This window comes from Equus asinus, chromosome 17 (genome assembly GCF_041296235.1).
Source record: "Equus asinus isolate D_3611 breed Donkey chromosome 17, EquAss-T2T_v2, whole genome shotgun sequence".
Taxonomy (NCBI): domain Eukaryota; kingdom Metazoa; phylum Chordata; class Mammalia; order Perissodactyla; family Equidae; genus Equus; species Equus asinus.
In genome coordinates, this window is record NC_091806.1 from 33,461,280 (window position 1) to 33,475,657 (window position 14,378).

The following is a 14,378-nucleotide window of genomic DNA, read 5'->3' on the forward strand; positions in this document are numbered from 1 at the left end:
TACAGCAACTTACAGTAAACCTAGCAGAAACTTAAATATTTTTTAAATAGAAGCCCAAAAGATTTTGGAAAAATAGGCCATGCTTGTAAGTTGCTGACACGTATCAAGCAGGCAGTATTTCAGGGGCAGGACAGTCGATTACTTAGACTGCCTGGTAACAGTCACATCTCACTGTGGACACAAGGCATTTCCATGACGTTATTCACAATGGTGACAAGACCGAGTGCAAACAAAAACTGAAAATTAGAAAAATACACCATGGGGGTGCCGGCCCTGTGGCATAGTGGTTAAGTTCGGTGCACTCTGCCTCGGTGGCCTGAATCCACGGGTTTGGACCTACACTGCTAGTTGGCCACGCTGTAGCAGCGAACCACATATAAAACAGAGGAAGACCGGCATAGACGTTAGCTCAGGGCTAATCTTCCTCAGCAAAAACAAAAACCAAAACCACACACACAAAAACATGGCAGGATCAGCCACGCTAATGGGAAGTAAAAAGTTCACTAGATCCACGGCAGCTGTGTTCACTGCAGTTGCCACACCACTGTACTAGTGTTATCGAGTAACACACCTCACTGGAGTTCCCCAATCCTCCCTCTTCTGAGCCCGGTGTGAACGAGCACAGACAGCAGCAGGCAGGGGCAGAAGGAGACAGCAGGGCAGCCGTCGGACGCACTCTTCTCAACACCCAGGGAAGAGTGAGCTGGTGGACCATGTTCTCTAGAGAACTGAGGCTCTCGGAGAAAAGCTTCCTCTGTGCCGAGCCACTCCTCTCTCGCGTGATGGAGGGGTACCGTGTGCAATCAGAATGCGCACAGAGAAGGCATGCGCGCCGGGGCCACGTGACCCATCCCGTGCAGCTGTCTCAGCCCCTCTCTCGAAGCCTCCATCTCTTCCTCTCCCGTCCTCACTGAGCCCAGGGCCCTGCCTCCCACTTCACTGACACGACATCAGAGCAACCACAAGACTTGAGATGCCGTGCTGGTTTATCTCCCCGTCCCCCGGGCCTTTACCCATGCACTCCACCTCCCCTCCCAAGATCTGAGGTCGCGGCCAGGTACCTGGGCCCCCACCCAGGCCAGCCCCACCTCTGGGCACGAGGCGCACCCCCTCTGGCTGACTCCAGGCTCGCCTGCTGTGTTCCCTTCCTCTCTCGGGGTAATCGATTCTCTACTGGCCCACTCCCATCAGCCTGAGAAGGTTTGCTCCCTTCTCCCTCCTTCAGATAACACACCAGAACCCACGGAACCTGGATGCCACGTCTCCTTCCAGCCACCACTGCACTTCCGTCCCAATGAGTAAAAGGTCTCCAGAGCCGCCTCGACTCCGCCTCCACCTCCTCTCCTCCTGCTCACCTCCCCTCCCACAGAGCTGCTCCAGGATCAAAGCGCCCACCTTAAGAAGTCTGCCACTGACCTCCACCGCCCTCTCGTCTGGCCCATCGGCAGGCCCAGGCCTGCTGCTCTCCCCTCTTCCCTGAGCATCTCGCTCACTCGGCTGCAGGCCCCGTGGTCCCGGGTTTCTGCCTACCTCCTTGTCACTCTTTAGTCTCCTGCCGGTCCCTTCTCAGTCTCCCCAACCTCTCAATTTTGGAGTGGCCCACGGCTCTATCCTGGAAGCTCATCTCTATCAACAGGCACCCACTTTGGACTTGATCTCATCTTACACCTTTAAACACCATCTGTATGGTCATGACCCCCACATCTTTATCTCTAGTCGAGACTTCTCTCTTGGGTTCCAGGCCAGAATATCCAACTGCCTACCTGACACGTCCACCTGGACAGCAGATAGGGCTGTCGACCTGATCAGGGCCAGGCTCCACTCGTCGCCCCTGCCCCGCAGTCTTCCTCATCGCAGGAGACAGCCTCCAGCCTCCAGCTGCTCAAGCCCGGGCCCTCGGGGGCCTCACTCGCCTCTTTGTCTCATACTCTATATTCAACCCATCAGCACATCGTGTTGGCATGACCTTCTAATATCGCCAAATGGTTCCTTCCCTTCCTTGGCTCAAATGTCACCGTCCCTGTGAGACCTCGCTGGCTACCCTATTGAAAACTATCATTCCCCTCCTACAGCTCAGGGTACCCCGGGTTTCCTTTCCCTGCTTATGACCATCGGAAACCCTGTGGTGGTTTAAATATACGTCCACACTTCTCTAACACTCCTCCCTTGGCCCACAGTGAGGGCAGGACTCGCTAACTCACTCTAACGCACCGAGTGCAGCCCAAGTGAAGGTGTGCTGCCTCCAGACCAGGGCCTCAGAGGCTCTGGGGCTTTCTCCTGGCTCTCTCTCAGAATGAGCCCGGAGCAAAGCTGGCGGTCATCTTTCAAGGACACTCAAGCAGCCCCCAGAGAGGGGCCAGGCAGAGCCAGGCGAGTGAGCCTGGAAGTGCACTCTTCAGCCCCAGGTGAGAATCCAGACGGCTGCAACCTCAGGAGAACTGAGCCCGAACCGTCCTGCTCACAGCCCCGAGCCCATGGAACCTGTGACCTCTAAGTGCTCCTTGCTTTAGGCCACTGAGCTCCCAGCAGCCTGTGACCGCAGTGAGAGGAAACTGACACACAGCCCGTACTGTACTTCTCACGCACGCTGGCTCCTCACTAGAACGTGCGCCCTGGCGGTGCGGGCATCTTCTCTGCCTGTATTCACTGCTGGAGCCCTAGTCTATAATGACGCCTGGCCCAAACCAGGTGTGCACTGAATACGGGTGCTGTAAATAAAAATACGCAGAAGTAGATAAAGACGTGCTGTTAAACAGACACAAGTAGGAAGGTATTTAAACTTCCCAATGTGAATTCTTCTCACTAAAAGATGACGGATACACGCATTCATTCACGCTTATCGCTGCTTCCAAACCGTACTAATTACATTACGTTGCACTTAAGAGTAGGTCATATTCTATCAAAACTTGTTCTTCAGAGAAAAGCATGCCTAAAACGAAACTCTTAGCCAGAAAAAGGAAAATGGGGGGAGGGGATGAGAGAAGGCGACCTATGACCATTGGAATCCCCAAAGTCTCAAAGTCACGGGACGAGCAGGAGACGCGCCCGAGGGCCGGCAGCTCACGGGCAGCGAGGACGGAGGGCCTTGCCTTGGATGGCTCATCCCGCAGGGCTGCCACGCGGCCTTTCTGGGGGCGCCGCAACACCGCGCTGCTGCTGGAGGCGTCTGCGGGACCGTCTGCCACAGGGAACCTGAAATCCGAGACACTGCCCAAGTGGGGTCGGCTGAAAGATGGAAAACAAAAGGTCATTATTAGATAAGAAAAGTGAACTAAGTTTGTTAGTCAAGCCAGAAGCTGTCAATTTGGAAAACACGTAATTTCACAGAAAAAGGACTCCAAGGAAGGCACCTCTGTTGTCGCTCCCGCCAGCGTTGAGCCTTTCAGCCCCGCCAGCGGGGACACTCCATACCTAGGAAAGCCAATGCTGCCACTGCAGACCTGGAAATGAGAGGATGGGGTCCAGCTGTCTGGGCCGTGGAAGAGGCATCCGTCACCCATGTCAGGGCCCGCAGAGGGGTGCTCAGCCCTGCCTCTGCTCGGCCTTCTCCTCGACCCACCAGGAAGCACCCCACCCCCACCTGCGGCCTTCCACGGTCACTCTCCCATTTGTGCCAGGCGCCGCAGTGTGAGGCTGGTGGACACCGACACTCCTCTCTCTGCGTGGCACTGTCTGAAGCGCTCCCACAGGCCCCTCGGAGGGAGCGGCTGCAGAAGCCCTTCTGACCACAGCTCGGGCTGGTATGAACCGGGCTGGGCAGGACGCTTTGAGGATTCCGAACCAAAAGCAGAGACTGCGTGCAATCAGACTGACAGACAATCAACACGCCCGGCTAAAACAGTCCCCTGAACCAGTGACTGGGGCCCTGAGCACCCGCGAGGGAGACGCTCAAGAGAGTCACTAGGAGAGGCCCTGGAGAGGAACTGGTGAGCAGAGGCGAGGAGGGCACAGCCCAGCCCAGTGCTCAGCCCTGACCGTGGGCACCCCAGCCACACCTCAGTCCTGGCCCGCCACCGAGGGCCTCCCTGTTCTCTGGAAAGAAGGCTGGCTGCCTTCATTTTCAGGAGGCCTTACGATCTGAGAAGACAGAGTCCATTCATCTGATTAAAGCCAGTTAGACAGGGGACCCCTCGAGCCTCCCCACCCGATCGTGGACAGGGCCAGGCTGACATGCCAACTCATCTACTTTTGGTACACACCTCTCGACATCTTTTTAAAGAAATCCCTTCTTGTAGCGTTACACGAGATTTCCTGCCTGTTCGAAGATCTCCAAGTCTGGAATTCCCCTTGGAGCACACCCAGCCCTACTTCCTCTACCCCTTACTCCTCACGACACTGTCTCTCCCTCAGGGTGACTTCCAGCCCAACTGCTCTGGGGCCGTGAGACGGTTCAACGGCAGATGAAAGCGATGCACCTGAAATCCTGCGTGTACCTCTGGATGGTTCGGGAAGCACAAATGCTTCCCGATTCTGACACCCCTTCCCAGGCTTACCTGCCTCCTGACACGCCACCACCCTGCAGCTGATCACTTGCTGAAGCCTCTCTTCTATATGGCCAATCTGTTTATGGAAGGCCACCCATCACCGTGCTTTTCCACTCCTCAATCTAGACTACCTTTTCTCATGGAGAAGATCACAAAAACAAGATGACCGATCTCACCGTGGAGTCACACCAAATGAGCTGAGCCTGCCCTGCCTGCCAGACCCCTTCTCCTCAGTCCACCCAAGGCCCTTCCACGCCTACTGTGATTGGTCTTCCCCCCGTTTCTACAGCTCCCAACCACCTCTCTTCTAGGCCACTTGACATGCAGCCTCTAGCCTTGCCTCCCTGAAACAAAGCCCTTCCCTCCGCATGCAGCCTCTCCTGCCCACTGTCTTCAGACCACTCCGCCCCAGGTGACCTTGGCCATCCCCTCCTGCCACCTCTGCACTACCAGGGCAAATAGCTCCTTTCTCTCCTTGTCTTTCACCTCTAACATCACACCTGGGACCGGCAAACATGTCAAGACGTCTCCATCGGAAAAACTGCCCCCAGCTCTGCCACCCCCTCAAGCTCCTACACCGGCTCCCTTCCCTTCAGGACTCGACTTCCACAAGAGTCACACACGCGTGTCCACTTCCTCTTCACCCACGTGCCTGTGAGAGCCTCCTCGCACACACGCCTGCAATCCCGAGCAGCGGGTCCGCCTGCAGCGCTCTAACAACACGAGCCTTCCACCAGCGAGGACCTGAAGCAGAAAGCAAGTGCCTGTTCCCTGCACTGGTCCTCCTCTGCACCTCGCTCTCTGAAGCGCACACTCTCCTCCTCGAAACTCCACCTTCCAGCGGGTTCGGCGTCAGGGGAAGCTTCTGGCTCTGCCTCTCTGTCCTCGCTGATTTCTCCTCTAGTTTCTAGGAGTGGGTTAGGCAGGGACAGCCGCAAGATACCCTAAACCTTCAGGATGTCCTAACTTGGCAAATGCCGTAACACCTGCAGAGGTTGGGAGCTTCCTCCTGAGTCGTGTTGGAGGCAGGGGCCCGTCTCCTGTGTTTCAGTCACTGCCACCAGGTAAGCCCTTCGATAACTATTGCTAAAGCGTAACTCTCACTTGATGACCATTTTCTACAAAGAAGTAAATCACCTAAATGAGAATTACCGCCTCTACCACGATGAGGAAGAAAAACTCAGGATGCCGGGCAACTTGGTAGATTCACGCCGAGCCAGGGGGCTCACTCCCGCAGCAGCCGGCCCAGTCACGCCTCGAAAGATCTGCGAGCACCACGCCGTTAACTCTCAGCCTCTTAAAAACATACAGACTCCAAGTGCCGCACCAGACACGCGAACGTCAGGGCATCCTCCCGCTCCAGCAGCGCAGGCTCTCCGCAGCCTTCTCTTTCACCTCAAGGATGCGACCGTCACTCCCAGGTGGATGAGGCTTCCTCTGGCACCCTGGGCTCTGTCCTCCGATCCCGACACCATCACGCCCACACTCTGCCGGGTGCCTCAGACTCATATGCCCGACACTAATCAATCGTCCCCGGCCCCACCTCCTCCTGCAGTTCTGAGTTGAGTCAAGGGCGTGACGGGAACCTCCAAGGTACCAGAACCTAACCTTCAGGATGATGCTGTCCTCTGCCCTCCGGCCTGCTCTGAAGCTCCAGGCTCCCTGAGCTCAGGCCAGGCAGTGTGTTCAGTTGGCTGCCCCTGTGGCCTGCATGTGTTCCTGTACACACACGGCAGGGGCTGGAGCGTGTCTGTGAGTGCGTGAGCTCCCCGTACACACACAGCAGGTGCTGGAGCGTGTCTGTGAGCACGTGAGCACCCTGTACACACATGGCACGTGCCAGAGTGCGCCTGTGAGCATGTGAGCGCCCTGTACACACACGGCAGGTGCTGGAGTGCGTCTGTGAGGGTGTGAGCACCCTGTACACATACGACAGGCGCTTGAACATGTCTGAGCGCCCCGTACACACACAGCAGGTGCCAGAGCACGTCTGTGAGCACGTGAGCACCCTGCACACACATGGCAGGTGCTGGAGTGTGTCTGTGAGCGCGTGAGCACCCTGTACACACATGGCACATGCCAGAGTGCATCTGTGAGCATGTGAGTGCCCTGTACAGACACGGCAGGTGCTGGAGTGCGTCTGTGAGCGTATGAGTGCCCTGTACACACATGGCAGGTGCCGGAGTGGGTCTGTGAGCGTATGAGTGCCCTGTACACACATGGCAGGTGCCGGAGTGGGTCTGTGAGCATATGAGTGCCCTGTACACACACGGCAGGTGCTGGAGTGCGTCTGTGAGCACGTGAGCACCCTGTACACACATGGCACGTGCCAGAGTGCGCCTGTGAGCATGTGAGCGCCCTGTACACACACGGCAGGTGCTGGAGTGCGTCTGTGAGCACGTGAGCACCCTGTACACACATGGCACGTGCCAGAGTGCGCCTGTGAGCATGTGAGCGCCCTGTACACACACGGCAGGTGCTGGAGTGCGTCTGTGAGCATGTGAGCGCCCTGTACATACATGGCAGGTGCCGGAGCATGTCTGTGAGCGTGTGAGCGCCCTGTACACACACGGCAAGTGCTGGAGTGCGTCTGTGAGCATGTGAGTGCCCTGTACACACACGGCAAGTGCTGGAGTGCGTCTGTGAGCGTATGAGTGCCCTGTACACACATGGCAGGTGCTGGAGTGGGTCTGTGAGCATATGAGTGCCCTGTACAGACATGGCAGGTGCTGGAGTGCGTCTGTGAGCGTGTGAGCGCCCTGTACACAGGTGGCACGTGCCGGAGTGCGTCTGTGAGCATGTGAGCGCCCTGTACATACATGGCAGGTGCCGGAGCATGTCTGTGAGCATGTGTGCGCCCTGTACACACACGGCAGGTGCTGGAACATGTCTGTGAGCACCCCGGACACACACAGCAGGTGCTGGAGAGTGTCTGTGAGGGTGTGAGCGCCCTGTACACACACAGCAGGTGCTGGAGTGCGTCTGTGAGTGTGCGAGCACCCTGTACACACACGGCAGGTGCTGGAGAGTGTCTGTGAGCGCATGAGTGGCCTGTACACACACGGCAGGTGCCAGAGGACGTCTGTGAGCATGTGAGCGCCCTGTACACACACGGCAGATGCCAGAGCACGTCTGCGAGCGCCCCGAACACACACAGCAGGTGCTGGAGAGTGTCTGTGAACGCGTGAGTGTCGTACCCGTGGTGAAGGGACGCGCCTCTCAGCCTCGCTTGGTCCAGCTCAGCCCTCAAGGCTTCGATGTCCAGTACGAGCTGATCCTACAAAACAGCAAATGACACATACTGCAGCTGTCTCCTTCAGGATTTAAAATTATTTGCATCAAATGTTGAACATAACCATAATAGGTTAAATTAGCAGTTATAAATATCAAGTATTTTAGTTCTGAGAACGTTTTCTCCGAGAGTCCTATAGTAAACATAAACACTCAGACCACCAAATTAGCTTTATAAACCCTGATGAATAAAAAGTCATGTCTTAGTCAAAGAGAAGTTTTTAGAGGCGAAACACCGAGTCATTAACAATTATTAATTCTGTAGAGAGATGTGGGGACGGGGAGAGGCGAACAATACTCACCTTCTACTGCACATACTTCCCTGTGTTGTCTTTTTCCTTTCTGTATTGTCTTTGTCTCACATCGAGCACACATTCATTCATTCATGAATCATTTGTTCATTTGTACATCCAATCTCATTTTTGTACACGTCAAAACAGTAAGGAAAACTGACAAAAAACTTTTTAAGTCACCTATAACCTTCTAGATCTATGCTGTCCCATACAGCAGCCACTCGCCACACGTGGCCATTGAGCACCTGAATGGGGCTGGTCCAAACTGAGATGTCCTGTAACTATAAAGCACACAGCGGGTTTCAAAGACCCACTATGAAAAAGTGAATGTAAAGCACCTCATTAGCTTTTATATTAATGACATGATAAAATAACATTTGACTCTATCAGGTTAAGTAAAACTAATTTCACCTGTTTCATATTACACTTTTAAATGTGGCTACTAGAAAATTTTAGATTATACATGTGGCTCCCATTACATTTCTGTTGCACAGCACAGTTCTAGAGGACAGGTTTGTGCTAAGGTTTTAGCTTCCAAATGAACCCAGAAAGGACTCAGAACTCTGATCCCTACCCGCTGCCAGACTTAACATCCACCGCCAACACAAACGCATTCACGCACAACTCTAGGAGTGCCATAAATCTTACAGCAGGAAAGTTTGACTCCACTTCACCCAACGTCTGTAGTAGTTATAGCAACAGTGAACTCGCTCAATTCACGGATTTCTCAATGATTTAGAGATTTAAGTACCTTATCATGTTGCGTTTCTTCTAACTGCTTTTTTGCATTTTCAACTTCTCGTAATAGAGAATTCTGCAAAAGATGAAGAGTCCTTTAGTGTTGATTCTTGAAAACGTTTCACATAATAGTATGGCTACATTTCTGTCTAAGACAATAAAGTACCACGGAAAAGGGGCCACGTGAACGTACTCATGAGCAGTATTAGAGTGAAATGCAACAGTGAGACCATCGCAACTTCTAATGATAATTTGTAAATACAGAACCTACTACCTCCGTGATGGATTTTTCTAAGTAAGCATGTCAAGCCCATGGTGTAGGCCTATCTGCATCCGTTAAACTGGTCTATAGTAGCTTTTAGATTTTACAATTCATCGGTCACTTGGGAAACCTGACATAAGTTTCAAATGTACAGTTTAAATCTAAGGTAAAAGTATTCTTCCCTTAAGGTTGGCCCACTGATCAAGGAGGAAAGGGGGAAGCGCCCTGTGTGGTCTCTGATAACGCCTTTCCTGACGGGCTCTGTGTAACAGGACCCTCACGTCATTAGTAATGACCACTGGTCTCTCTCGAATGAGCGTGACCACGGTGCCCACCTCAGGGCAGGCTCTGGCCGTTATCTTTAGGGACACCCGTGTAGTCGGGACAGGTCGTGCCAAGGCCCAATGCAACTGTCGCCCATGAGAGCTTCTCTGACAAATTCTAGGGCTCTCCTTCACCCTGGGGATGGCTGAAGTGTCCCCATGATGAGAGGAGCATGAGTCCTGCTCAGACGTTTTCCAAACCGAATGGAGGGAGAGAGGGAGGAGCTGGAACACTTTCAGTTGATCCAAGCCTTTATTTTACACCATTCTCCTACACCGTTATGTTTATAAATGAGACAGAAATTAACTTCCGACGCAGGAGCAACGAAGGGGTGAGGGCCGGGCCCAGCAAAAGATTCCAGTGCAGGGGCTGGCAAGCGAGGGCCTGTCCCTGTCAACAAAGTTCTACTGGAACACAGTCACTCACTCACATGTCATCAACGGCTGCTTTCATGCTCATTATTAGTAGGCATGAAATTATTTTGCTCAATTACTCATAATTAGTAAAAGCCTAAAATTTTTACTATCTGGCCCTTGATAGAAACAGTTTGTCAACTCCTGCTCTAGAGAATAAGAATGGTAAACAAGCTTCCATACACACCAATTGGGCAAGAACATAACAAACGAGAAGTTAATTCAGCGAGCGGTTAACAGTTGGCACTTTTTCCTCCTTACGGAGTCATTTCTACTTCCTGTAATGGCTGTTAACCACCATTATGCAGCATTCCCGGGGAGCAGAACATGGGCGATCTCTTTGTAAAGGATGGGAAACCTTCGGCGAGGTGTGTGACATCCCACCTTGTCTTCCAGGGCAGCCATCCTCTCTTTGAGATGAAGCTGGAGCCTCTCATCAGACTCTGACAGAAGCTTGTCGACGGTGTCGGACAGGCGTTTGTTATGCTCCTCGTTCATCTTCTCTCTCTGCCTTGCCTGGAACAGGAGAAACAAAAACCTGGCCACTGCGAGCAAAGGCAGGATCGTTTCCCCCACCGTGGAGTCACCCGTGCCGCCATCCCTGGGCTGTTCCGGCCCTCCGCCATCAGTGGACGTCTACACGATGACCAGGACTGCCTCACAGGCGCAGAGAAAGGCAGGGCCAAGTCTGCGAGAGCGTTAATGAGAACGTCCACTGCTCCTTAAACGAGGCCCTCACGGGGCCTCAGCAACGTCACCCATCCCTGACTGTCGGGTGGGCTCCAGGAGCAGATTTACACCCAGACACAGCAGAGTTTCAAGGGGATCAGCTTATCCACACACCAGTGGAGGAATCTGCCCATGTAAACAGAAGCTTGCGTCTGGATTCAGGGGAAAAAATGAACTCAACTCACAAAGCAAAAGGTAAAGAAATTCATCTGGGGAAAAAACAGTGGAGACAGAGACTTTCACCTGTTCTTTATACTCCTACATCACTTGAATTTTTTGTAATGAACGTTTATGTTGAAAAATTACAAATAATCACGAGTAATTTTAAAACATAAAAATAAAGTTGCTAAGTCTGTGTTTTATAAAACTATCATCAATTTCATGGCTTAAAAAGCTTGTTTTCACCCCTTATTCTGAACAAATACAAAGGGCACGTGGAGGGGACAGGAAGGGCTAACAGGCGGCACCTGTCAGGGTGGGTCCCCCAGGCCGGTGGGCAGCTCCCGGGCAGAGGGCAGCATGGCTCAGGGGCTGAGACCTGCGCTCAAGCCACGCTGCCTGGAGGAGCAGCCCACAGGGAATCGCCAACACAGTCAAGCCCTCCGTGCTTCAGCGTCCTCAGCTGACCACCACGGGTGCCAGCATCTCCCTTTTCTCATGGGTCACGGTCAAATCAAACAGAAGGCTCTCAGAATCATGCCCCACACACAGCAGCTACCACCATCTGGAGAGACCCAGCACACCACACAATAAGGCACCGGTGTTCAAATATTTTTAAAGCAAAGCAACTTAAACGTTTACTTGGAATTGCCTTACTTATTAATGGCACCCCTATCTCAACACTGGTCCTTCCAAATTCTATCAACAGTTCTGAAAGTAAGGAAGTGCATCCCCAAACGGATAAAAATCTCTGCCTAAGAGCTACGCGTGTGCGTATGGGGGGCAGGCAGAGGACTAAGACACAATCTTCTGAAGGGAGTCAGAATGTTTGAAAGTCTGCGGTCCACGCCCAAGAATACGGGCTTCTGGTGAAAATAAAATCGGACGGCCTTGAATTGGTGTCGTAAGGTTGGGTGCCAGCCGGACGCAGGATGGCCACTCGCTCCATTGCCTGGATGCTCCACACTGACACCTGACCAACTCCTCAGGGAAAACTCTCTCAGGATTCAACTGACACGAGCCTCCACTGCACACTCTCTTCACAGCTCACAGCTCAGTCACGGTCTCCTCTTCCTCGCCAATACCCACCTCTGCACACACCTGTGTGTCTGCAGTCATACTTTGGTACTTTGGGAGACAGTCAGGCCCGTGACCTGAATTTGGGCTTTCAGTGCCATATCCTAAGCAAGTGGACCTGTCATCTAGGACAACACGCCTCACTCTAAGTTTCACGGGGACCCCAGGCCAGCACCTCAGGTTTCAGGGGCGCCTGGAGCAGGTCCCCTGACGAGCTGGTCAGAGAAGCAAGTGGCCTCCTCGGGCTGGGGACCCACCTCCCTGCAGGGCCTACGGGCACCAAGCTCTTCCCCTGCTGCAGTGCTGGCATGACTGTCCCCGGGGTGGATGCACCTGTCAGCAGACGACTCGTACATGAGGCCACAAACGAAACACACATAACAGGATGGAGAAGGGACCGGTGTCCGCGTCGGGACAAGTGGAATCACGAGGTGTTGCTTTCCTCTGCCTGAGCACGTCCCCCCGCACCGGGCTCGGCGCTCGGCCTTGTGCCTGGACACGTACCCGCTGCAGCTCTTGATTCTTTTCCTCCAACTGTGCCTCCATCTGGCGCAGCCTCTCCTCAATGTTGCCGTGTCTCTCCTCGGCCTGTCAGCAAACACAGTGTAAGTTCAACCAGTGTCTCCGCTTCACTGGCAGCATGTTGTACGCCACTGCGGCGGCAGCCAGCGGAACATGCTCTGCGTGCACCACTGTCAACCACGTGAGACGGAAAGCGTCTCCTTACATCTCCCGACACAGCCTACGTGGCTTCACGTGCTCATCTGGGAAGCGGTTAATCCTCTCACGTTGGTGACGCTGAGGCAGGACTGGTGTTGGTGACAAATGTGGTGAGAGAAATGTGCTTCCCCGACCCCGTGCCCAATTTCAGTGGATCGTATGCTCCCCACCCTCACATCACATTTGGTTAGTCAGCAGGGAAAGCAGGAAGCAGCAAGCGCGAGTGAGAGCAATGCACACGTTCTACCTTCCTGAGCTGGGCAGTAAGTTCGAACAGTTTAGCTTCCTTAGCAGCAGACATTCCAGAAGACCAAGGGTCAGACTATAATGCCAACCAGGGACAGCAGAGATGACAGGGGAGAGAAGAAACCGACACTTTAAACGCAGATCACGAAGGAAGAGAAGCGGTTCTGCGACAGCTGTTAGCAATGAACTTGCTCTGAGGGAGGCCTGTGCGCACTCGACAGCATCTGACCCACCCAAGGCGAGTTTTCACCAGCAGCAGCCTGTGCCTGTCCTGCCCTTTTCCCACGGGTGCCCTCCCCAGCAGCTCACTAAGCTCGAACCAGGCGACATGAAACCACTGACGGAGGCGCCCACACAGGCCTCTGCCAGGAGGCCCCCTGGCCCGGGGCCGCTTCTCTGCCTGGCTGACTCCCACGGGCACTGGAGGCTAAGCCTTCCCTAGGCCCAGGGAGGCTGGGCTCTCTGTCATCACGTGCTTCCTCCTCCCGTACGGGCCACCTGCTTCTAGTACCTACAACATCATTCTGAAGGTGCCTAGTCACCTGTGGATAGAGAGGGCAGGGCACGTGTCTTGCATACGCCTAGTCAACATTTGTTGAACAGATGAATGAATAAATTGCTTAAAAATTTGTTTATTACAAATTTATTTTCATTGTCTTTAAAAGAAAATGGCAGGGCTAGCCCTGCTGGCCTGGTGGTTAAGTTCGGTGTGCTCCGCTTTGGCAGCCCGAGTTCAATTCCAAGGAGCAAACCTATACCACTCATCTGCCAGTGGCCATGCTGTGACAGCAGCTCACATACAAAAAAGGGGAAGACTGGCAACAGACGTTAGCTCAGGGTGACTCTTGCTTAGCAAAAAAAAAAAGAAAAAGTAAAACAAATGAGAATGGTGTTTTCCTATTTCTGGGACCAAGTCTATCCTTCTACACAAAGCTTCCATCCTACACTTTGAGTTGCTGACTAACTCTAAGCAGCAGTGACTCTTAGATCAAGCAGCCTGGGGATGAACAGCACACACCTGACAAAACTGGGGAGAAATTAGTTCAGGGATAACAAAAGAGGAGGCTCACACTGGACATTTAAAAAGCGGTCCAATCTCAGACAACGCAAGACTAAGAACCAATCTGAGCTCTTTCGTGGGCGGAGGTGCACCGACATAAGAACAAAAGGTAAACAAGGCACACAGGGAAATCATCTCAAGATCAAAATCCCGACATTGGCCCCAGAAGGGAACCCAAGGCGGCACCTTGGAGAGCGCGGCCACCCTCTGGGCCAGCTCCGCTTCCACCTCGGGGAGCGTCTCTGCTTTCCGCAAGGTCTGCTGCAGCTTCTGCTCCGCCAACTCCAGGCGCTCTTGTAACCGGCGGTTCTTATCCTCAGTCTACGAAACGAGAGCAGAGCATCAAAATGGACCAAATCTTCTGGCCATCTCCATATTGACAAACTGAGGAAAACTCTAAACGCAGACATCTCCTAAACCAGCTCTGACAGAAGCAGCACTGTGCTGGCAGGCACTTCAGAGTGAACCTCGTCTTCCACTGTTTGGGCTTGATTTCAATGTGCAAAGCCCCTCTGCCAAAGTAGTTGCTTTACCTAAATATCTTTGAAGAAGTCTTTTTTCTTAAAAAAAAAACAACAAAAA

General features: G+C 53.3%; 1 protein-coding gene across 7 annotated transcripts in view; it reads right to left on the minus strand.

Moving 5' to 3' along the window:
• Nucleotides 1–14,378, minus strand: part of LOC123282347 (liprin-alpha-1-like) — an 80,880-nt gene that overhangs the window by 37,158 nt on the left and 29,344 nt on the right. For 4 of the 7 annotated variants that reach the window (XM_070487855.1, XM_070487859.1, XM_070487856.1 and 1 more), the window contains exons 8-14: nucleotides 13,983–14,117; nucleotides 12,738–12,812; nucleotides 12,275–12,358; nucleotides 10,190–10,321; nucleotides 8,820–8,882; nucleotides 7,682–7,761; nucleotides 3,090–3,225 (exon numbers count right to left, since the gene is read on the minus strand). In XM_070487855.1, the coding sequence (XP_070343956.1) occupies nucleotides 3,090–3,225; nucleotides 7,682–7,761; nucleotides 8,820–8,882; nucleotides 10,190–10,321; nucleotides 12,275–12,358; nucleotides 12,738–12,812; nucleotides 13,983–14,117 (705 nt within the window). The remainder of the gene's footprint in view (nucleotides 1–3,089; nucleotides 3,226–7,681; nucleotides 7,762–8,819; nucleotides 8,883–10,189; nucleotides 10,322–12,274; nucleotides 12,359–12,737; nucleotides 12,813–13,982; nucleotides 14,118–14,378) is intronic. The other 3 variants (XM_070487860.1, XM_070487858.1, XM_070487857.1) reach the window with 1 other exon arrangement.